The following is a 22,346-nucleotide window of genomic DNA, read 5'->3' on the forward strand; positions in this document are numbered from 1 at the left end:
TGTTCTCTACAGATTTATCATGTGGCTGAAAATGTTTTTTTGCACATAAAGTCTTTTGCATATTTAATGAAATCTATTTTAATCCCAGAAACAGTCATGTGGGAAGTTTGAAGTGTGCTCAGAAGAAGTGTAAAACAAGGCTGACGATCTTATGATGTGAAAAATTATAAAATATTTCAGAATCAATCACAACCAACAGCAAACATGCAAATGAGCAAATTAGACATCAAACAAATGCATGCAAGTTCATTTCTGCTTTATTTCTCTCTCACGCTTCAACTCTTTCTCTCTCTCTCTCTCTCTCTCTCTCTATTCCTCTTTCACATGCACACACACACACACACATAAACAGAAGATATAATGACATGCAACAATGCAGAATGATTAAATGACAACGGAAAAGACAGTAATAAAGGAAGGAGCTTTTTTGTAAAACAACAAACAAAAAAAACTCAGCCTAAGGAATGGCCTTAGAGACTTTAGACTTAGAGATTTTTTAAGCAAATCAAATGTCCCATATAGGCTACTACATAATCCAATCCTGAGCTAATACACAAAGGAAGGGGTTTTGAATTTACACAATTCAGCTGGAGCAGTAGTTATGGGAATTAATGACATTCACTCAAAGTGAGCAAGACAGTCCAGTAAATACACAATCAAATCTGTGACCTTTATGCCAAGGCACTGGCCTTAAGGCTCCATGACTCAGCGTAAAAACCTCTGTGGTCAGCAATCCATAACTGCCTGAGGAATGCACTGAGCACATATTTCTTTATCAAACTGTTGACCGACTTTTACAGTATATGACACAAATTGAAATAATATAACATGGATAATCATTTTTGGTACAATGCTGGATAGTGTTAGAACTATGGGGTCATGACTGCTAATATCTACATATATACAAAAAATGTGACAATATATCTTATTTTGGGAGGAAAGGTTTCCCTTTAAGCTAATATATTGTCTGTTCTGAATGGCACCTTCAGCTTAACCGTTATACCCTCAACCTAATTTTGATTTAAGCATCAAGCTACTTATCATTAGTGAATTACAATTACCTTAAAATGTACAGACATTATGTTTGAAAAAAAAAAACATGAATGACTTAAATAAAGCATGAAGATAGTTTGATTAAGAGAAGAACACACACATAGAACAGATTCACAAATAAATATTTGTGTCTCAGAAGAGAAAATAAGTACAACATATACATCACTTGACACACTTGACAATCTAAATGCAATGTCTTACAGAAGCCAGATGAAAGCATGGCAAACAGGAAGTGAATCATCATGCACTTAAAGCAGACACACACAGATATGAACACAATTAGGTCCATGCATGAAGCGCATATCCACAGGATTTGGAGACAGGCTTAGAGCAAATTTACCTTCACTGTCAGACATGGCACCCTGCAGGTCATCCATGATGAAGGCTATGTCGCGGTCGTACCCGCGGGTCCTGGACTCCTCCCGCATATGCTGCTGGACCTCAGGGAGGGAGTGGCTTGAGCCAAACTGGTCCCGAGAGTCAGCCGAAATTGGGGGGAGTGGGCCGGCTGATGCTCGAGCCATACCCATGGGCTGACCGACTGGACTTAATGGGCTCTCTTCCTCAGAGTTCTGGGCCACTATTGGGATGCGTCCTCTGCTCTGGCTGATGGGAAGGCTGGTTGGTTTGGCTCTGGCTGAACCAAATGATGTGTCCATACCCTCACCTTCACTCTTTAACCTAAGTGAGGAACTGGACAGGTCTCTTTTTATGGAAAGGTCAAGTCCGTACACAGAGGATGGCCGGGACGAAGGTCTAGAGCGAGTACCACTAGGGTAGGTGCCGTCGTCTTGTAATGATGATCTCAACCCTGGGCTGAGGTTGAGAGACTGTCCCAAGTTTAAAGACTGCGCCAGGTTAGCGCCTAAAGTAGAGCCCAGATATTTCTGTTGCTCTGATACGTTCTTCCTCAACCCAAAGGTAATTTCGTCTTGAAGAAGCCGAGCCCTGGTGGCCAGCCCACCCACCGAGGACCCGGTTGATGCTAAAAAATGACTGTAGTCTGGTTCAAGATCCCTGCTTTCCTGAATGGGGGAAAACTTTGTAATTTTTGGGTCCATTAGCGCTGCTTTTTTCTGCTTTAACTGCTTCTGGTACAGGACAGAGGCAGGGAGCTGTTTAGCAGCCTGCTTCTCCAAGGTGAGCCTGCTGATGCTGTATTTCTCTGACTTAGGGAAGTGTCTGTAGCTGCTGTCACTTGGCAAGTAATGTGGCAAGCCAGTGAGGGGATCCAGACCCTCTGTACCCCGCCGGAACTCTTGCTTAATCTGTTGCTTCAGAAGTTTAAGTTCATATGGCTCCTCCATTGAGTCCTCCTCAGTCTTTCCATAGGAGAGCCTCCCGGAGCCCAGGAAGTCAGCCACTTCTGCTGTGCGCCGCACCTCTGCTGCACGGAGCAGGCGGTCAGCCTTAGTCATGTCTTTATCTGGGATGGTGAAGCTGGAACTGAGTCCAGAAGAGCCCTTTGTGAGCTCACCAATGTCATCAATCAAAACATAGTTCCTAGCATTGTGGTGGTCAATGTCTGTGTAGAAGGACTCAGCTGAGATACTGGACATTGGGCTGCTGGCCATGCTGCCCCTCTCCTCCAAGGCCATCCTAAGGTCTAGGTTGCTGTACTTCCCCCCAAGCTGAGAAACGCCATATGTGCTTTCAGTGGAGGAGGGGACCATCAGGAGTGGCTGGTTGTGAATCACCTCATAGTTGGTGGTGATCTTCGGCTCTAGTTCTGAAATGGCGGACTGCCTTGGCTTTTGCTGCATCATCATCAGCTGAGAGGCATGTTGGTAGCCTGTCTGCTGGGACTGCTGAAGGCTCGGCACTGAGGAGTACACAGACTGGGTCTGATAGGGGGACACCTGCTGATGGTAGACAGACTGCTGCTGGTACAGCGTTTGCTGGGGGTAATGGCTGTCTGCTTGGGTCTGAGGGGCATACTGATAGTATTCTCCATATTGGGACTCGTTGTCAGTCTGTGCTGGGATGAACTGGTTGAATTCGGATTGTGGAGCAGTTCGTGGTCTTTCAAGCCCCCGGCCATTACGCCTCGCCTCCCTGATATTGCTGACCTCGCTATCTGACATGTAGTCTCTTTCCTCTGCCACCCCTTGCAAATAAGCCCTTTCTCTCTTCTCCCTCTCTTTTAACAAAGCATCTTTCCTACGATTGATGCCCATCTCTAGGTACCTCAATTTGGCATCAATTTCTTTCTCTTCCTCATCAAGTTCTGCCTGTTTCTTGCGGAGCTTGGAGGATTCCCTCTCCACCAGGTCAAGCTCCTTGTCGATGTCCTGCAGGATTTTGGCACGAGCCATAGTGGTATTCCTACACATCCTTCTTCGAGCTGAGCCAGTGCTATACCCAGATGGTCCAACAATGTTATCTTCCTCTGGTGGAGGGTGTGGCAGGGTACGCTTGACTTTTTTCTGAGAACCATAAGGTGTGCCACTCTGTGAACCTTTGCTCTGCAAAATAACAAAACAAACAGCACTGTTAATTACAACCATTTCTACTCAATGCAATATGAGGCTACATAAATGATCACAGCATATGATAGATGGACATTAGACTGGAATACTTACAATGCAAAACAATGATTACAGATTTTCAATCATTTAAGATTTACTCACCGCATAGTTCTCAGAGTAATGGTAGGTGGATGTCATTCTGTCTTCAGTAGTTGGGCTTAGAGACTTGTCAGACAGGGATCTTTGTGAAGGCTTTAGTGATCTAGGACTGCCTGGGGAGTGCCTTGAATGTTCAACAGTGAGCATCTTCTGTCCACCTTTGCCTGACTTGCTATACTCTATGGACTTATTTGGAGACATAGGTGAGACGGGAGAATACAGAACTTTTGGGGACTTTGGAGTGGAGCCAGTGCCATCTGCTTTGAGATGGGTGGTTATACCAATCTCTATGGGACCCGTGTGCGATGATGATTCATCAGAGTCAGACTCTTCTCCTCTGAGCTGTCTTCCAGTCCCAGGGAAATCAATCTTGGTGTCGAGGTGTGCTCGCACAGGTGAACGCCTAATGGTTCCAGAATGATCTGTCTGAACTGATATCTCAGCTACTGTCTGTATGGCAATGCTAGAGACCTTAGAAGACTTGCATTTCTCAGAATCTCCATATTTACTCGATCGAGACTTCCGCCTGCTTCTGATGGGAGTGTCCCATTCATCCTGGTCTTCATCGTCAGTCTGAACGCAACTGTCCACACTTCTCCTATTCCTTCTTCTCCTGCCAGGATATGGCTTTTCATTACAATCTTCATCATCAGTCTGCACACCACTGTCAACAATCTTCTTGCCACTCACTGCAAGTGCGGAGTCGGTTTTAGCATCTTTAATAACTCTTGCTGATTCAGGAATGCCTTCAGTGGGAGCAGTGCCCAAGATCTGTTGGTCCTGACCAGGTACTAAGGAGGGCGTTGAAGTGTCATCCTTAACAGGCCAATACTGGCCATCACCTCTGCCAATATATTGCTGGTGCAGGAAACGTGTGTCTGTATTGATTGGAGGGGACCTGCCTTCCAGTGTGTCTCGGCCATATGGGTATATTTTCTGTTCATCCAGTTGTTGTTGCAGCTGCTGCTGAAGTTGTTGGATCTGCTCAAGCTGCACTTGCTGCTGGGCGAAAGTCTCCTGTTGCAGGATCAAGTGGGCTTGACGCTCCTCTTCCTGCTGTAACAGCAACTGATGCTTCATGTTCTGCAACTCTTCAATCTCCTTCTGGACAATCATCTGCTCCTGCTCCCGGAACCTCTGGATTTCTTGCCTTTCCCACTCAAGCTCTTCAGCAAGGCATAACTGCTTCAACTTCTCCAACTCAAGGAACTCACGCTCAGCATAATACTGTTGATCCTTGCCATCATCAAAACCAGGGAAGTTCGGGGAGAGCAAAGTGTCCAGTGAGGCTGCTATGGCTTCAAGGGTTGCATCAGAATATATTTCAGGGTATGGTGCCATACCTGGGAAAAGGTTGGCAAGGACTGCAGGCAAAATCTCTTTGGAAAGTCCAGTCTCATGTGAAATGATCTGACCAGCAGCTGTTACTGGTATGAACCCATAAGGGGTAGGGACATTTTGTAAAGTTGAGAATGCCTCTATAGTGCTACTTGGTTGTAATTCGGCCAAATCATTGTATGTTGAAGTGAATATTGACCCTGGCTGAGTGGTTATTGCATAAGTGGATGGAATGGGCTCAGCAATAGATGAATAAACAATTCCATTTGTTGACCTTAGCACACTCTGATGTGCAGTGGTGATGATGGTAATCGCTCTGGTGCCTTTGCTTGAGTAGTCCAAAGCTTCATCTGTTGTATAATCAAAAATATATATATATATATATGATCTTAAGCTCATTCTTCATCAGTGATTAAATACGAAAGTATTGGCATGCAATATATCAAAAAGAAAAACATGAATGAGTAGTAGTAGAGAAGTAATGCATGCACATTTTTCATGCTTATTCTTTAGCATGAAGCAAAGCCAAAACACTGTGGGAAAACACGCAGGCACATGCAAGCATCTGTGTGAAAAAGAAAAAAAGACAAAAATTAAGCAAAACAGAACAGAAATCAATATTTACATTTTATGAGAAAATGGGAAAGGAACAAAAAGGAACCACATGCAAAAGATGACATAACATGAAGACAAAATCATACTCACCAGTAGACATTTTTGCAGAAGTCAAGTCTATGGCACCGTCTGAAGCTCCATTGTGGTAACCTAATCCATTTTTACCTTCGTGGTAGAAGAGTCCAGCCTCAGAGAAATTGTTATCTGAAACTGAGCTTTTCATGTTACTAAGGTCTGTGATGCCAAGGGTTGTAGCAGTGCCATACTGGTAATGATCATCTCTGTAGCCAAACCGATTGTCAGGCATTGTGGTGGCGGGTTGCTGTGTTCTGCAACTCCCTGTGAAAGGAAGTTTGTAGATGACATCACAGCAGATAGCCCTTCGGCCTGCTGTGAGATCCACAGGGGTCCCATCATCCTCCACTATTGTGGTCACCACACCTGAAGAGGTGGTCAGAGCTACCATAACAGGCTTGGATGTGGTAAGATCAACGGCTGAAGCGTATGCCTCTGTGTGAGCTGGAATAAGGGGTGGAACACCAGTAGAGTCACTCATTATGCCCCCAGGTGCAATTGTTACAGGTGTGGTTGCACTTGACATGCTCTCTACAGTCCCATAGGATAGATTAACAGGAATTTCCATGTTTGTTGTGACTTTAGGCTGGGAATTTACTGGTCTATATACTATCTGTGCAACAGGTTTGCATGGTGTGTAGGTTGTGAGTGGAAGAGGCATAGAGGTAGCATTGCCCAAATCCAGTGGTTTTTCAGTAGTGTTGTTATACGAAGCAATGGTGGCGGAGCAAGTGACTATTGTGATGCTATCCGTTACAACAGAGAGCGTTGTAGCTGGTGTAATCTCTGCACTCAGATTTACCACCTCTGGCTGAACAGCTGTTGAATGCCGCCCACTGGAATCACTTGAGAAAGACTGCCGGCTGGATTCAGGAGCTGTCAAGTCCATGCCTTTGTCAGTCATGGTGACACTGACTTTTGAAGTGCAAAGATCAATGACATCTCCTGGGTAGTGAATCCTTCCATTCTGTTTTGGCTTTGATTGGACTTTGATGGGAGAGGTCTCTGGTTCCATAACAACACTAGCACTGGGTGATACTGGGGCAGGTTCTTCAGGCATTATTTCTTGTACAACTGAAACCATAGTTGTTCTCTGCACTTCAGTTGTAACAACTTGAGTCACTACCTTGGGCATTGTTTCAGGCTGCTGCTCTGTAGTTGAAATTGCAGAGTACACTTGACTTACACTTGAAACAACTTTTTCTGGCCCTATTATTTCTTCACTTGCTATTGATTGTGTGAATTGAGTATATGTAACTGGTGCCACAGGAGCAGTAGGTGGTTCTGGCATGAGTGGCTCTTGATCTTCTGCTGGTGGTGCAAATTGATGAAATGCACCAGGAGGAACAGTTTCACTCTGTCCCATGGTTGCATATTGGAATGGAACTTGGGCTGGGTAGGCATTTGGTTGCTCTTGTTGTGATGGGGGAAGAACTGTAGCTGTGTGTAGAGGTCTTTGTTGCATTGGTAGAAGTGTTTCAGGTTGTTGTTGCTGCAATACAGGTTGACCATCAACAAATGTGATCAATTGTTCTTGAGTAAAAGGTGGAATGGCCACAGGTTCAGTTGGTTGTTGCTGTACCATTGGCTGAGCAGCGACATGTCCCATCAGCTCTTGTGTTATGGGTTGAGCAACTAAAGTTGCTACTGCATGTTGTTGTGATATAAGCTGAGCTGGGATAGTGTCTACTGGTTGTGGTGGCACAGACTGAAGAGCTGACATTGGTTGTTGATATGATACGGGCTCGACAGCCACATACATGATTTGTTTTTCTGCTACAGGCTGAACAGCCACAGGTACAACTGGCTGTTGTGATATCGGTTGAACAGCCACCGGTACAACTGGTTGTGGTGATATCGGCTGAACAGCCACAGGTACAACTGGTTGTGGTGATATCGGTTGAACAGCCACAGGTACAACTGGTTGTGGTGATATAGGCTGAATAACTGCATGTGGAACTGGCTGTGGTGATATAGTCTGCACAACCACAGGTGAAACTGGTTGTGGTGATATAGGTTGAACAGCTACAGGTAAAACTGGCTGTGGTGAGATGGACTGAATAGCTGCAGGTGGAACTGGCTGTGTTAATACAGGTGGGACTGGCTGTGGTGATATAGTCTGAGCAAACACAGGGGGAACTGGTTGTGGTGATACAGGCTGAACACCCACAGGCATCATTTGTTGTGCTACAAGTGGAGCAGCCAGAGGTTGATTTTGCTGTGGGATGGATGTAGCTTCCACAGGCACAGAGGCCACAGGCTGTTCCTGCAATATGGCCTGGGTAGTAACAAATGCAGCTGTTTGTTGTGGTTGTTGCCTCAGTATTGTATCAGAAGCAATTTCAGTTGGTTGCAACTGAGATTGAGCAGCCACAGGTACCATCGGTACTGGTGGTGGTATTGCAGGCTCCGATGCCAAAGAGGGCATTGGTTGAGGCTGAGCAGCCATATCTGCCAAAAGTGGAACAGCTTCTTCAGGTTGGGGCTGTGATGCAGGTGGAGCTGCCACCAACTGCTCCATTTCTATGGTTACTGGTTCAGCAGGTACAAATATGTGTGTTAGTTCTGCTTGTGTTGGTGTGGCTATTATGCACACTCTTGGGTCTGCTTGTTGTGTTGTAGCTATTCCTGCCACTGATTCCATTTGTACTGCCACTGGTGGAGGCGGTACTGCCACAACTGTGTCTACAGGTCTTGGTGGTGGAGGTGGAGCTGATACAACCATTACCTCACGTTTTGGTACTTGTACATCTATGGATGTAGCCATAATCTGTTCTGTTTGGGGCACTGGTGCAGGAGGGAAGGGGACCTGCTGTGGTTTTGGTTTTGGCAGTGGTGCTGCTGAAACTGACCCTGTTAGACTTGAGAATGGAAGAGATCCGCGCCGCAATGGGGCCTGAGTGGTTATCCCTTCAACAGGTGATCCTGGCTCCGATGGCAAAGTTATCACCACATAAGTCTCCAGGCATCTTGCAAACCTGGGTGACAAAGGAGACTTAGGAGACGTTGCACTGAACTTAGACTGGACAGGGGTTGTCAGACTAAATGACAGTGCATTAGGTGGTTCTCTGGTTCTTGGTAATGTGGCAGCTTTAGGTAGATCAGGCAGAACCCTTTGAACAGGAACAGGCTGAGGAGACAGTGGAGGGCGGACAATTTCCCCTGGCCTGTGAGTGAACTTTAACCCTGCTGGAATGCAGGTTGGCTTGGGAGGAACTGGGGGTGGTACAATGGGTTTAGGAGTAGGAGTGACTGTTTGTTTCACTACAGGGGGTTCTGATGGAGTATCAACTATGACAGAAGCAGGCGGTGCCTTGATCCATGCTGCTGCTGAGACAGGTTGTACTGAAGGAGTCAGTGGTGGCTCTGAAACCCCTTCTTTGCCCTGAGAGACAGTATTCACTGTGTTCAATGGCTTGGGAGCTACTGGTGGAGCAGACACTTGTACTGATGTTGAGGGTGTGGACAGCACAGCAGTAGTGACTGGAGCTTGAGCAGATGGCTGAGCTGGAGCAGATGGAATACAAGTGGTAGGTATCTGAGCAGTGACTTCCTCACCAGGGCCAGCAGCTGCTAATGAAATTGAATTTGCCACAATCTCCTGTGCAGACTGATTGATCACTGATATGTTCTCAAATGAAGCACCACGAGGCACAATGATGACCACATGCCCTTGTCTAGCCTGGACAGTGGGCAAAATCTGTGGAGATGCAGATGTGGGAGAGAGTGCAATTGTTCTAGCCTCTTGCTGTGGTTGCATACCTTGGATTCCTGATTGTATGTCCACTACCACAGACTGCAGTGGGTGTGTTCCAAAGGCTACTGTAGTAGTTATAGTTGGAGACACAACTGGGGCAGCTGCTGGAAGTGCAGCTGGAATAACTGTTGGAGCCACAGCCACTGGGGGGGTCTGGGGTTGTGAGACAGTAGAAGGTAATGGGGGTGGAGGGGGTTGTGACGGTCTTTGAGCTATTGGGATAGCTGCATTTAATTCCTCTGCAGATGGGCTGTGGGCTGGCATTTGGATTAAAACTGAGGCAGGTGGTTGTGTTGTAGGCAGAGAGGGAGGAGGAGGGCGAGGAGGGGCAGTAGGAACTGCTACAGCTGCAGGTGGAGCAGTGACTGGTTCCGGCACTACTGCTGTAGCAGCAGCTGATGCAGGTGCTGGTGGAGTTGCCACTGAAGCAGCAACAGACACTGAAACAGGAATCTGCTCCTTGGCTGGCAGGACAGTTGGGGCTGATGTTGATGCTGAGGCAATAGCAGTGGTAGGGACTGGTGTTGGAACTGCAGTTTGAGATGAGGAAGAAACCAAATCTGGCATCTGTACAACTACATGAGTTGGGTCGGGCACAGTTGATGTTACGGCTCTGTGGACTGGCACAGGAACTGGTGATGGAGTAACAGCTGTTGATTGAACTGCTTGGGCAGGTGCTACCTGAGGTACTGGAGCAGAAGGTGGGTGAGGAAGAGGTTCTTCAGTTGAAGCTGAGGTTGGTGATGACTCAAGATTTGGCATTTGGACAGTGACAGGACCTGGGACTGGTGCTTGAATTGATGATGCTGGCTTTTGAGCAGAAGCTGTGACCTGGGGTGGGGCTGGACATGGTGGCAGAACAGCAGCCTGACTTTGAGTCAGATGTAATACAGGTGGGCGTGTCTGATCTGACACTGTTACTGCACTTGGAGGTGCTTGGGCTGGAGGTAACTGCACAACTGGCTTAGGTTTTACAGCTGGCTTGGATATAGAAGATGGTGTTGAAACTGGAGCTGGAGCAGACACTATATCTGGGCTGGAAACTATTACTGGCTTGGGAGGTGGGGCAGGAGGTACTTTTGAAACTATGGTTGGAGTTGGGGCAGGAACTGGAACTTTGACAGGAGCTGGGACTGCAGCTGCTACAGTTGGAGTTGGTGCAGAAACCTGTGGTGGAAAAGTTGATGGAACTTCCTTCTTAGATACTGCAAAAGAGGTTGCAGCAGGTAAGGGCTCTTTCTGATCTGAGACACATGGTTCAGAGACAATGTCTGGGATTGGAATAATCACTGGAGCCTGGGTTTCAACAACAGCAGGAGAAACAGGAGCAGATACTGGAGTTTGGTCAGATAATGGTGAGGACGAGACTGCAGTGGTCATTGATAAACTTGAATCAGGAGATGAGGAGGAGGGTGATACCTCTGGTGACAGAATTGTGTCTTGTACTGGGATGACTGATCCAGGCCTGGCTTGAGGAACCTCACAAACAACCGAGATAGGCTCTGTATCTGCTGATGCCTCCGCTGATGTTGGCACAGCCACTGCCACTGGCTTCTCAAGTTCAATTTCAGCTTCAGAACTTTCTGCACTGGCAGCAATCTGAGGTTCATAACTACTACTGTCACCTTCCTCAGGTTCCTCCTCACCAGAAGAGCACTGAATGATATTTAGATCTGGAATTGGATAGAGAGATCTTCGAACTGAAGTGGAATCTGGTGGCAGCACTTCTTCTCTTATCTCTTCCTCTTCTCCACTTGAGGGAATAAGTATTACCTCAGGTGAATCATAGGACAGTGAATCTGTTACAGGAGATACTGGACTTGTCTGTGAAGGGCTTGTTCCAGGTGTCAATGATTCTTGCTGTACCTCTAAGTGTGGCTTTCCATCACTACCTATAATTGTCACATAACAAGTCTCAGCTGCTGTGGATGGAGCTATCTCTGGCTGGGACAGCTGTTCATCTGGTGTTAATTTTCCATTTTTCAGCATTTCCTCATACACTTCCTCAGGTGTTCTGAGTTTTTTCATCGACTCTTGTACTGCAAGCATGCTTGCTTCGGACTCCTGATCAGTATGCGATGGCCCTTCAACTAATGACTCATATGCATAGTCTTCAATTGACATCCCACCATACAAAGACTCAACAGCAGGTGGTGTGACATCCATTTTGGACTTCATAGCTTTAGCTTTCTGCATCATTTCTTCATAAGCTTGATCTGCACTCTTCAGAGGTTTCTCTGGCAATGTCTCTGCAGACGGAATGTAGGGAGAGATAGATGGCAAGGAGGGCACTCTTTCTATTACTTGAGGTGTCTCCTTGGGGGAAACACCTTCAGCTTCAGATTCAATGCTTGGTGAGAGTTCTGATCCAGATGTCCTGAGCAATTCTTCTTTATTTACCTTTATCCTTATCTTTTCTCTCCTGGGGACCTTCTTGCTCAGTAGCTGATCAACGTCAGTCTGTTTTTCCTGATCTCTGAGCTGGTCTCCCTCTCCAAGAATATCCTCTTCAGAGGAGTCTTCAATGGTGGGAAGTCCTTGGCCATGCTGTCGATGCTTGGCCTTTTTGTGTTTGCCCTCTCCACTTTTTCGTCTATTTCTTGGACTGCTGTCACTGTCCTCATCAAGGGATGATACAGATGTGGGTGATGCTGTTCCTGGTGTAAAGCTAGAAGCATGGAGGCTAGATGACCCATCACCTTTAGACCGGTCATCGATTGAATCAACCAGACTCTCCATTGATGCATCAGCGTCTTCAGTGCTTTGGCGCCGAGGACCCCTGTGCTCCATCATGGCAGCAGCTGTGTCAATGGTCTTAGTATGCTTTGCAGCTTCATTAGAGACATCCATATCCTCTTTGCTGACTGTTTGAGAAAGGGGGACAATATGGATTTTGTCAGAATCAAGATCGTCTGATGATTGGCTGTGATCTGGACTGACATCAAGTTCAACACTAAGTTTTTTCAAGACACGTTTTGGCTTCTCTGTGGCAGCCTCAGCTGTGTCTAGAGGGATTTCTTTCTTTGCACTGCTATCTTCTTCAGATGGTGATAAGTCCACATCTGCACCCATTTCCATGAGCTGCCTACGAATAAATTCCTCATCATCCATTGACTCAGGACTTTCTACTTTGTAGTCTTCACTGTTAGAGGATACAGAACTGACTTTCTTCCTCTGCAATAGGGGCGAAGGCTCACTCTCACTACTATCTTCTATGGAGTCTAATTGCTTTTTAGTGTCAGGTGTATGAGTTGTCAACTTCTCAGTGGGTGCAGTCTTTGTAGCCACCTCACTTGCTTTCTGGATTGCCCTTAGTTCTTCCTCTGCAGAACTATAAGACTCTGGTGAGATCCGCATAATATCCTGTCCCCTTAGGTCCTGCTCTTTACCTTGTATGTCTTTGACATCCTTTACATATAGCTTGTCTTCATCAGATTTGGGGACCTCTGTGGTAGGGCTGCTCTCTACTACAATCTTAACGTCATCCTTCATGATGTTATCTTGGGTTTCTTGTGGTTGAATCTGAGATTTGGGTCCACTTGGTTGCACCTATAGTGATAGAGAGCAGGTTACAATGAGTTACAATGCAACTTATACAGCCATTGTACATACAATAAGAACATAAGAAGAACTAACAAGAACAACAAAAACAACAAAAATGACAGGAACAAGACAAGGAATGATGACAAACACAACAGCCCCTCTAACTCAAACAGTGTTTGTGATGGAGGGCTACAGAAGGGGGATCATGAAGAACAGTTCCCAGTGGCTTGGATCTAAGAACCTTTCTTGGTATGTAACAAAGAAAGGTAACTGTGGATGAAATGTAAAACAGTTCTCTGGATATGCCTCATGGTAGCATTTTGGCATATTAAGTCTCTTTTTACATGAATGCCTAACTATGTCATCAATGCATTCAAGAACTGTTACAAGTCTACAGTGTATGACGTTTACCTTTACTTCAGACTCCTCTGTGGATGGTTCCACAGACACTGCTTGTTCTTCTTGTGTGTCAGATAGTTCCTCTATTGAGACCTCTACAGATACAGATTCGCTTGGAGGTATTTTTGCCCATTCAGTTTTCTCCTCTTGAGTGTTAGACACTTCCTCAAGGAGTACCTCTGTGGACATGGGCTGCTGTGTACATATTTCCACAGGATGTGTCACATTCACTTTCATGTCTGATGTTTTTTCTTCTAAGATCTCTAAAGACAAAGAGTCCTCTACAGATATTTCCACAGGCTCTTTATTTTCTTTCTGTTCGTTTGATATTGTGTGACACATAACTTCAGTTGTTTTGTCCATTGTGTCAGATGCTTCCTCTACTAGGACCTCTGTGCACACAATGTCACCTGTGGATACTTCCACAGATGTCATACTGTTCTCTGGTGTATATGGTGGTTGCTCTACAGCGATATCCAGAGTCCCCTCTGCATTTTCACTTTGTGTGTCAAGCAGTTCGTCTACATGAACTGCAGTAGAGTCTCCAGCAAAAGCTTCCAGAGGTTTGATTTTTTCATCCACTTTGTCTGAAAGAGCATCTACATTATTCTCAGTTGACAGAGATGTGACAGTGGATTCCGACACAGACTGTGCCTTTTCCACTTGTGGATCATTTACTATGCTGTGTGTAAATTCATAGTCTTTTGTATATATCACATGCTCTGTAATAATTTCATTCTTATCAGATAGCATATCTACTGTGGTATCACAAATAGTTGTATCTGCTTCTACAGTAATGTCTTTTATGGGAGGCTCTTGGACCAGGACTTCTGAAAGTATCTCTGATTTCTCAGCTTGTATTTCAGATTCAGCTAGAGTGTCAGAGGCCTTTGCTTTAGTTTCAATACATGCATCCTCTTTCTGTACAAGACACTCTGACTTCAATTCAGCATACACATCTAATTCTTTCACATAAGCCTCAGGAATAATTTTGGACTCCTCTGCACACACATCAGTATCTATGACTGGGACCTCGGAAATAAGTTCACTCTTTTCTGCATCTATTTTGTTCTCTTCTACTGAAACTTCAGAGGCCTGCTCAACATCATCAATGCATACTTCTGCCTGCTCAACTGGAACCTCAGAGCCTACTCTACCTATTTCTGTATTTTCAAAATGAATTTCATTCTTCTCTTCCAGGCGCTCTAACATTATTTCTTTATCTTCCACATTTACTTCAGGTTCCTGAACAAAGATCTCAGAACTGTGCACTGTATTTCCATTGCACGCATGTGATCCTTCCTCATTTTCTTCAAATATTTCATTATCCTTTTTAAGGTCACTAGACACAAGTTTGGTAGTGTCAGTATATTTTTCTAACTCTTCTACACAGACCTCAGAAACTGGCTCTACACTTCCATCATACAATTCAGACTTCTCTCTGACCTGACCTTGTTCTGCATCATCATCATCATCTATTTCAGACCCTTCCATGATCTGTGATGCATCATGCATTTCTGACTCATCAAATAACACCTCAGCAATCTGCTCAACAATGTCTTCATATGATTCACACTCTTGTTCTGACAGGAGAGCTGAGGTCACTTCTGACTGTCTGTCAATTGTTTGAAGTATCTCCTCCCTCTCTAATGCCTCAGGACTTGTGAGTTGTACATTTTGCACTGCAGACTCAACAACTGAAAGCATGTCAGATTTCCCATCACATATCTCTACATCTTCTACAACAGATGTAATTTCAGCAATTTCATGGGTTTCAGAGAGTTCCTCACTTTGGACCTCAGAAACATTATTATCATATAATTCAGCATCTTCCCCTGCATCAGAAACTAGATCAGCATGATCAGCTTCTGTTTCAGACTGCTCCTCTAGAGAAAGCTCTGAAGATATTGACTCTGTAGAGGTGTCCATTGATTCTGCGGTTTTGTCCACTGTCTCCTGCTGTCCCTCATCTATGCTCTCTGCGATCATCAAGTCTCCTGTAGATCTATCTACAGGCTCCATGATTTCCCCCTTTCTGTCAGGAAGTTCCTCTGTGAGGACCTCCTTGTCTCTGTCATCCTCTCTGACAAGGACATCAACAACATCAAGGACATGGACGGCACATACATCAACATTAACATCGACTACAACATCACCAGACATAGCATGCGCTACCTGTTCAACCTGTGGAACAGCCACTGCTTGTTTAAGCTCTGCAGTGGGAATGTTAGTTTGAGCTGGCACAGCAAGAACCTTCTCTGGTTCGACTGCCTGGGCAGGTGCCACTGTCTTCTCTGCCTCCTTCTTCTGTGGTGCCACAGCCTCAGCCTGCTCTTTGGGTGGCACTGCAAAACCTGCAGGTGGAGCAGCTGAGGCAGGTGGCACTGCAGGTGTTTCGGTAGAGACAATGGCTGCAGTGGGCAATGTTGTAGGTGCAGCAGGAGCAGGTGAAACAGGAAGGTCTCCAGCCTTAGTGGATACTACTTCCTCTTTAGGAGGTGCAGGTTTGGAGGCTGCTGGAGATGCAATGGGCACCATGGCCTCTTTGGGCACTGCAGGCTGCACTTTGGGAGGAGCTGCGGGCTGCTGCTTTTCTGCTTTAGCTGGCTGTGGCTTTGGTGCTGGCATCTTTTCCATGTCACCCAGCTGTCCAGCGAGAGCCCTTTGGGTCTGACAGTTCAAACAGAGCCACTCGTTCTGTGGACAGAAACAGTTCACAAGATTACTCAATACTATAGGGAGGTTTTCAGTAATCATTGGACTTCATCAAAACTAAATGACACAGCAAGCTACCAAAAACATTTCTGAAGCCTGGTGCTCTGGTATGTATTCCGAATATCATTCATTTAATCAATTTTCTAAATATTCTATCTATGGTGGCCATATAGGCCCAGTATGAAACTGGTTGGCTGGCTTTTAAAAGTACTTTAATTCTCAATTTAGAGGATATCTGTGGTATTATGTAAACATGTAATTATGACAACAAGAATCCTCATTAATCGCTGGATTACTCCACACAATAATTCTATCCCTTTGCCAGCTAACATCATACTTTTGATAAACCAAGAAAACATAACTCTGTGTGATGCCAGAGATATTTGTATACAATTTATTTGTGTTAGGTGCTACAGTAAAAAAATACATATGAAACACATGGCTGTACATGAGTCAGCCAAACAGTTTAGCCAGCCAGTGCTCTGCAGTGCTCAGTAGATATGCTAATACTCTGCATTTCATGAGTAGCATTTCATTTGGGAAAAAGAATTTGCATTCCCTTCTGACTCATTTTGTCTTAAGCCTCTCCTGATTTCACTTGCTGACATTGGGATAGTGAAACATGGAATATGTAAATATGTAAAATGAGACAGACTAGATGTAAGGATATGGGACTACTATGAGCAATGTGTTTGCAGAGAGCGTGTATGATTGCATATAAAGGGGGGGAGTGATTGAGAGAGAGAGAGTGAGAGAGCGAGAGAGAGAAAATGAGAGAGAGGAAGTAGAAAAGGAAAATCCCTTCCACACACACACGTGCACAAACACAGATGCCATGTTTTCCCTGGGAGATTAAAGATGCTGTGCCTGGTGACGCAAACAAAATAATATTTCATGTACTTTTACACTTAGTCCTGGGCTGTGATGTAACCTCCTCTCTGTCCAGTGTTTTTCCCCTCACAGACACAGGCTTATTTTAATGCCAGATGTGTAGCTGCGGAACCCTAATCACTCCCAGAAATAGCACGGCAAAGAATATGAGCAAGCTGACAGCTTGTACAGACGACGACAGAAGGGGACAGAGAGGACCTAACAAGCTCCAGCCCTGACCTAAACCTCTGGGTTGAGAAGCTAGGAGACCTCTTTTCACACATCACTGCTCTGACTCAGAAACACTCTCAAATCTCTTAATTTGTATTCACAGGCATTCTAATGGAGTCCTCTTTGTCAAAGGCTGACATTTCATTATTGGCTACAAAGAGCGGGTGAAAAACGTTTTCTACTCTTCTTTTTCCCAGAAAAAAAAGAGAAAGTGTTTGTCATTGGATGGAGCTGCCACATTTACGCGAATGATGTTCTTCCCGATTTTTATTGCAGCACATTAACAGTTTTGATAGAAGACTACTACTGGCAACTTATTTCTTTCTCTGATCTGTGAATCATAACACAAGTCATAGAAGCAGATATCATATCATAATAGATGTAATTTGCAGAGACTTGACTTGCTGTCCTTTATGGACTGCAACAAGTATTCTCACGGGACACGGCATCAAATATTTTTGGAGAAATAGCCAGTCCATGAACGATTATCAGATTAATATGGATACCATCGCCCTTCTTTCCATGCATGAATGAAGGCGGCAAAATTTATCAAGAAAAATGCTGTGAGAAAAATAACATAGCTAGGATTAGTTGAAATGAATGTGTAACTAACAAATCCTTACAGATACAGAGATTGCCTTATAAGAAAGATTGCATAGAACACCACCATGCAAAAATAATGTGGCTAAGCTTCTGGCTGTAATCATGAGTGTCTAGAGAAAGCAATAGCTCAGTTCACTGTAACACAACATGACAGCGTAATTACACTTGGGCAAAACACACAACAGTCAAGGAATACTGGAGGCTACAATAACCCACTAAATTTCTCGGTAAACAAGGCTGTGCCTATGTATTTAGAAGGTGACATCCCAAAAGTCTATTGTTTTGTTTTAACAGTTTTTATAATAATATGTTGCACTAATCACTCCAACTTTCCTGACTGACATTGTTACTTTGATATTTTTGGTAAGAATGTATATTCATTGATTTTCAAATTTGGTGATTATTGCATCAGTCTGAAACACAAAGCCGCCTTTCCTTCAAATCCACGTGAAGCTCTGTGCGTGCAGGAAACCCTATGGAGATTTGGTGAATCTGGGGTGATGTATCTCTCTGAAGGTTTCGAGTGAAAGGCTTGCAATGCAGGGGAAGAAATGCCTGAGACAAATGCAGAATCATAATGTACCTCCATTCCACTGAAATGCTAATCAACTGGCAACCAAGAGTGGGCAACGGTATGTGTGGTGCACAGCTCCCCTTGACATCCGCTCAAAGCCGCCTTTATAAAAATAAATTACAGACACGATCACACTGCCTAGAGAATTCCTGCCTCTGCCCTTTATAAAGGAATCCAGCTGGGGTCTAATCTACAATCAGGAGCAAGATTGAGCTACTAATCTTTTGATCACCAAGGCCAGGTTCCACTCACACATCCACACTCATCCTGCAAGAAGACAAACGTCTCTACACAAACGTTTTGACATGTTATGTGCAACTATGACGATTATGATGAAAATTAAAATGTAAGCTAAACCATAATTGAATCTTAATATTATCCTGCTCACATAATCCAAACCTCACATTAATTGCCTGATTGATTCATACTTGGCACTAGCATGGATAATCTACTTTGTTTATGAATTCAGTGGTTGTAGGTCTATCCTGGGAGTTGTGGTGATGGGCTTGTGCCAGGGGTCTGAGCACATGAATGAGCTGTCTCCCTCCACAGCACACCTAGGCTAATCAGAGGAGCTGTGCCACTAGCCTGTGACTGCGGCGCCAATCAAGCCCTTAATTAGTAATCAGAGGAAGAAAGATTGCGCCCTTGCATTGATTCTTGTTTTTTTCTTTCTCTCCAATGGCCTCCAACTCACAGATGGTACTACTAAACTTAAACCACAAAAAATCATTTACACTAACAATTACAAATGTACATAGAGTGTTTCAAAAGCTTGTGTGAATTAATCATCTGAGGGACTGGGTGGTGATTGTTAACGGCACTAGGTGATAAGCTGCTCATGCCATGTCTTTCTGCATGAAACTGGATGGATGCTGTGTAATTAATATGCACCCTCTGCCCACAGCATATTGTTTTGTATTCTGAAAAAGGTCACAGGTAGGTCAAAACGGCTCTTCACTCTTCTGTAAAGCCATTGGACAACTACAAAAATCAGAGACTTGTTCTGTTTTTATTGATTTTTGAAGTATGGATTCATTGTGATTTTCCTATGAGTTCAAATTCTCTAAAGATGCTATTTACAACTGGAGTTACGCAACCTGTCTGTCTCAAATGAATGTTGATAGGTCTGGATAAGTATCCCATATCTTGTGGAAAATAATAGCTGTAGATCTTTGACAGTCACTACTGGGCATAGAAATAAGCCCATCACAGCTATATCTAAAGCTTAATGAGTCTGACTATTATCCATCTTCAATAGAAACCAATTTATTCTCCAATTGGGCAAAGCCTTATAAAGACATACAAAATGAGCAGTACCAAAGGAAGGTGTCTAATCTGTGCAAGTGTATGGGCTATGCTGTTTATGCTGTTGGCATGCTGTGAGCAGCGCTAACTAGCCCCATCAAGCTGGATATCTCGCCCAGGGTACCTGTCTCTTGGGGTGGGGATGGCAGCCGACTGAAGCAGTAGTGGCTGGGTCACGTGGCTCACTGGCCGCCTGCCAGCCCCCTTCTCTTTAATTGAGCTCCCAGTCAGGGCTGGAAAAGGCCACACAGAGCAGCACGTGTTCTGTGATGAACCATACTGTAATGCCAACCCCCTGCTGCTAGATGAGCAGCTACAAACAAGGTAATTGTGGCATACAACATATATGCTGACAAACTCACACACTAACGCACACACACACACACATTAATAGAATTAAGAAGACTTGCAGATATTTTACATGACTCCCTAACATTCTTTCATTCCATCATTCACATGAATACACTTTAACTATCCTGCCTGATATGGCACCTGGTAAAATAAGACAGAGCAGAGCATTCAAGATTAATGGGTTCAATCATCTCCTTAACAATACCATGTCATTTGCCCTGGATGACTGACCAAATATATTACCCATCCTCAGGTCTTTAGCAACTAAATATCTCACACAAGCTCAAGGTCATTTCCTGCGACCATGCAGTCACTGAATAACATCCTACAGGTCATAATAATATTCCTGTCTACATCTTCCCAGGGTTTTCAAGGGCTCTATTGGGCCTTTGAGGCTTAAGGAGACAGTATTGAATATAATTTGAGAGGGGAATTGAATAAGAGCCCGCACTGTATATCAGAGCCTTGGTGCGGTGCCACTACAGCGGAACCTGCTCTGGCACCTTATCGATTTCCTGGCAGATGCCTTTGGCAACAGATGTTGCTGGCTAATATACTGCATTTTCAACAGCCCCCACAGTGCCTCACGCCAGATAAATCAGCCAGTATGATAATGGAGAATCTTGACCCACTAATCTGTAATAAGCTGAGTGCTCTGTACTGAGAATGGAGTGCAGGCCCATGGGTCCTGCAATCTGACAAACAGCACTGCATGGGCAGGGGAGGGGAGTGGAGGAGTGAGAGAGAGACATAGAGGGGGGGGGCAAGAGAGACAGAGAGAGATGAAAAAGAGGAATATAGAACAGGAATATAGAATGAGGAAAGTGCTATCCCGAGAATTGGTCCTGAGAATTGCTGCTTCTGGTTGTGGGGATGTTTACATGTACTTGTTGGAGGAGCGAGGCTGAAGATGGCACAGTGTGTGAGAGAGAGTGTGTGTGTGTGTGTGTATGTGTGTGTGTGTGTGTGTGTGTGTGTGTGTGTGTGTGTGTGCGCGTGTGTGTCTGTCTGTTATTTCCCTTAGATAGCTGCTGAATTGATTATCTCAGCGACACTTAGATTTGAATGCAGTCAGAAAAAAAAAAATGAGGTTCGTTTAGCCAAACACTGGCTGCCATCCAACACCTCGTCTCACAGCAAAGCCAGGCCTGGGCTTCAGCGTCCCAGTGCTCTTTTGCCTGGTGGTGCTTTTTAAATGACCGAAAACATGCAAAGTGGCTTAGAGACTGGGGGCTGTGCTGTGAGCTCACTCCTTCAAAAGCCGCTCGAGAGCGAGCGAGCGACCGAGCAAGAACGATGGCTGTGGCATGTGCCTCTGCCTCACCGCTGGCTATTTTACACAGCTTTGGAACACCTCGGGAATTCACAAAGAATGCTGCACAGATACTGTTGCATCGGAGAGACCTACTAATGTCATTATGAGTGTGGATTGGCGGGGGATGCAGAGAACAGCTGCCAGTCAAAGATGAGAGAGAGCACAGTCACGCCTAAAACGTTTGCATGCAGTGCTCCTCTGAGTATTGCTGGTAAAATATGATAGGAGAATCTAATCCGCCCCTGAAGTCATTAAGAGCTATTTTCAGTATCATGCCACTTTTGTTAGTGGGTAATGATTTTGTTGATTTCATTGACTGAAAATGAAGCTGAAAACCAGTTGTACAAGATAATGGACATGAATTTAAAACAAAAATATTGGAAAAACTGGCCATTTTCAATGAGGACATATCATTTTTTGAATTCTTGAAAATAACATCAAATGATCAACAGTTTGGTACGGTGACACACAACAAGCCAACCCTATTCCTGTGAGAAAATGCTAATGCATTGCAATGTTTCACCTGAATAGAGTATTTATTGGCCAAAATCATGCCAAATGCATAGAAGCACATTACTCTAATGATCTCTGGCACACCAGGTCAACGTTGCATAATTACATTAGATTAACCTGCTTTACCTGTCTCCTAAAACGCTAACAGCTGCATTATTAATGTGCAACTAGCACACACAACCCTTGGGTCTTTCCACACTCTCTCCTCATTACAGGTAGGCTGCAGGGCCGGCACACCATATCCCAGCTCAGCTGTCAGGGGATGCTCACATTTCAGCCAGTGCTAATACTAAACGCATGCGGCTGTGCTAATGACAGCGATAAGGCATGTCCACTAACTGGCTATGATCGGCTCGGCAGAAATGGAAGGGGGAGGTGTGAGACAAATGGCTAAAATTGCTGCCGGTCATGACATGAACCGAGTGCCATTATCTCCCTCTATTTTCGTCTCTCTTTCTT

At 44.7% G+C, this 22,346-nt stretch overlaps 1 protein-coding gene across 10 annotated transcripts in view; it reads right to left on the minus strand.

The window, feature by feature from the left end:
- Positions 1 to 22,346, minus strand: part of pclob (piccolo presynaptic cytomatrix protein b) — an 81,851-nt gene that overhangs the window by 28,234 nt on the left and 31,271 nt on the right. For 8 of the 10 annotated variants that reach the window (XM_042110152.1, XM_042110153.1, XM_042110159.1 and 5 more), the window contains 4 exons: positions 15,583 to 16,104; positions 5,724 to 13,014; positions 3,684 to 5,371; positions 1,394 to 3,518 (listed from right to left, as the gene is read on the minus strand). In XM_042110152.1, the coding sequence (XP_041966086.1) occupies positions 1,394 to 3,518; positions 3,684 to 5,371; positions 5,724 to 13,014; positions 15,583 to 16,104 (11,626 nt within the window). The remainder of the gene's footprint in view (positions 1 to 1,393; positions 3,519 to 3,683; positions 5,372 to 5,723; positions 13,015 to 15,582; positions 16,105 to 22,346) is intronic. The other 2 variants (XM_042110160.1, XM_042110154.1) reach the window with 1 other exon arrangement.

The sequence above is a fragment of the Alosa sapidissima genome, chromosome 11 (genome assembly GCF_018492685.1).
Source record: "Alosa sapidissima isolate fAloSap1 chromosome 11, fAloSap1.pri, whole genome shotgun sequence".
Classification (NCBI taxonomy): Eukaryota; Metazoa; Chordata; class Actinopteri; order Clupeiformes; family Clupeidae; genus Alosa; species Alosa sapidissima.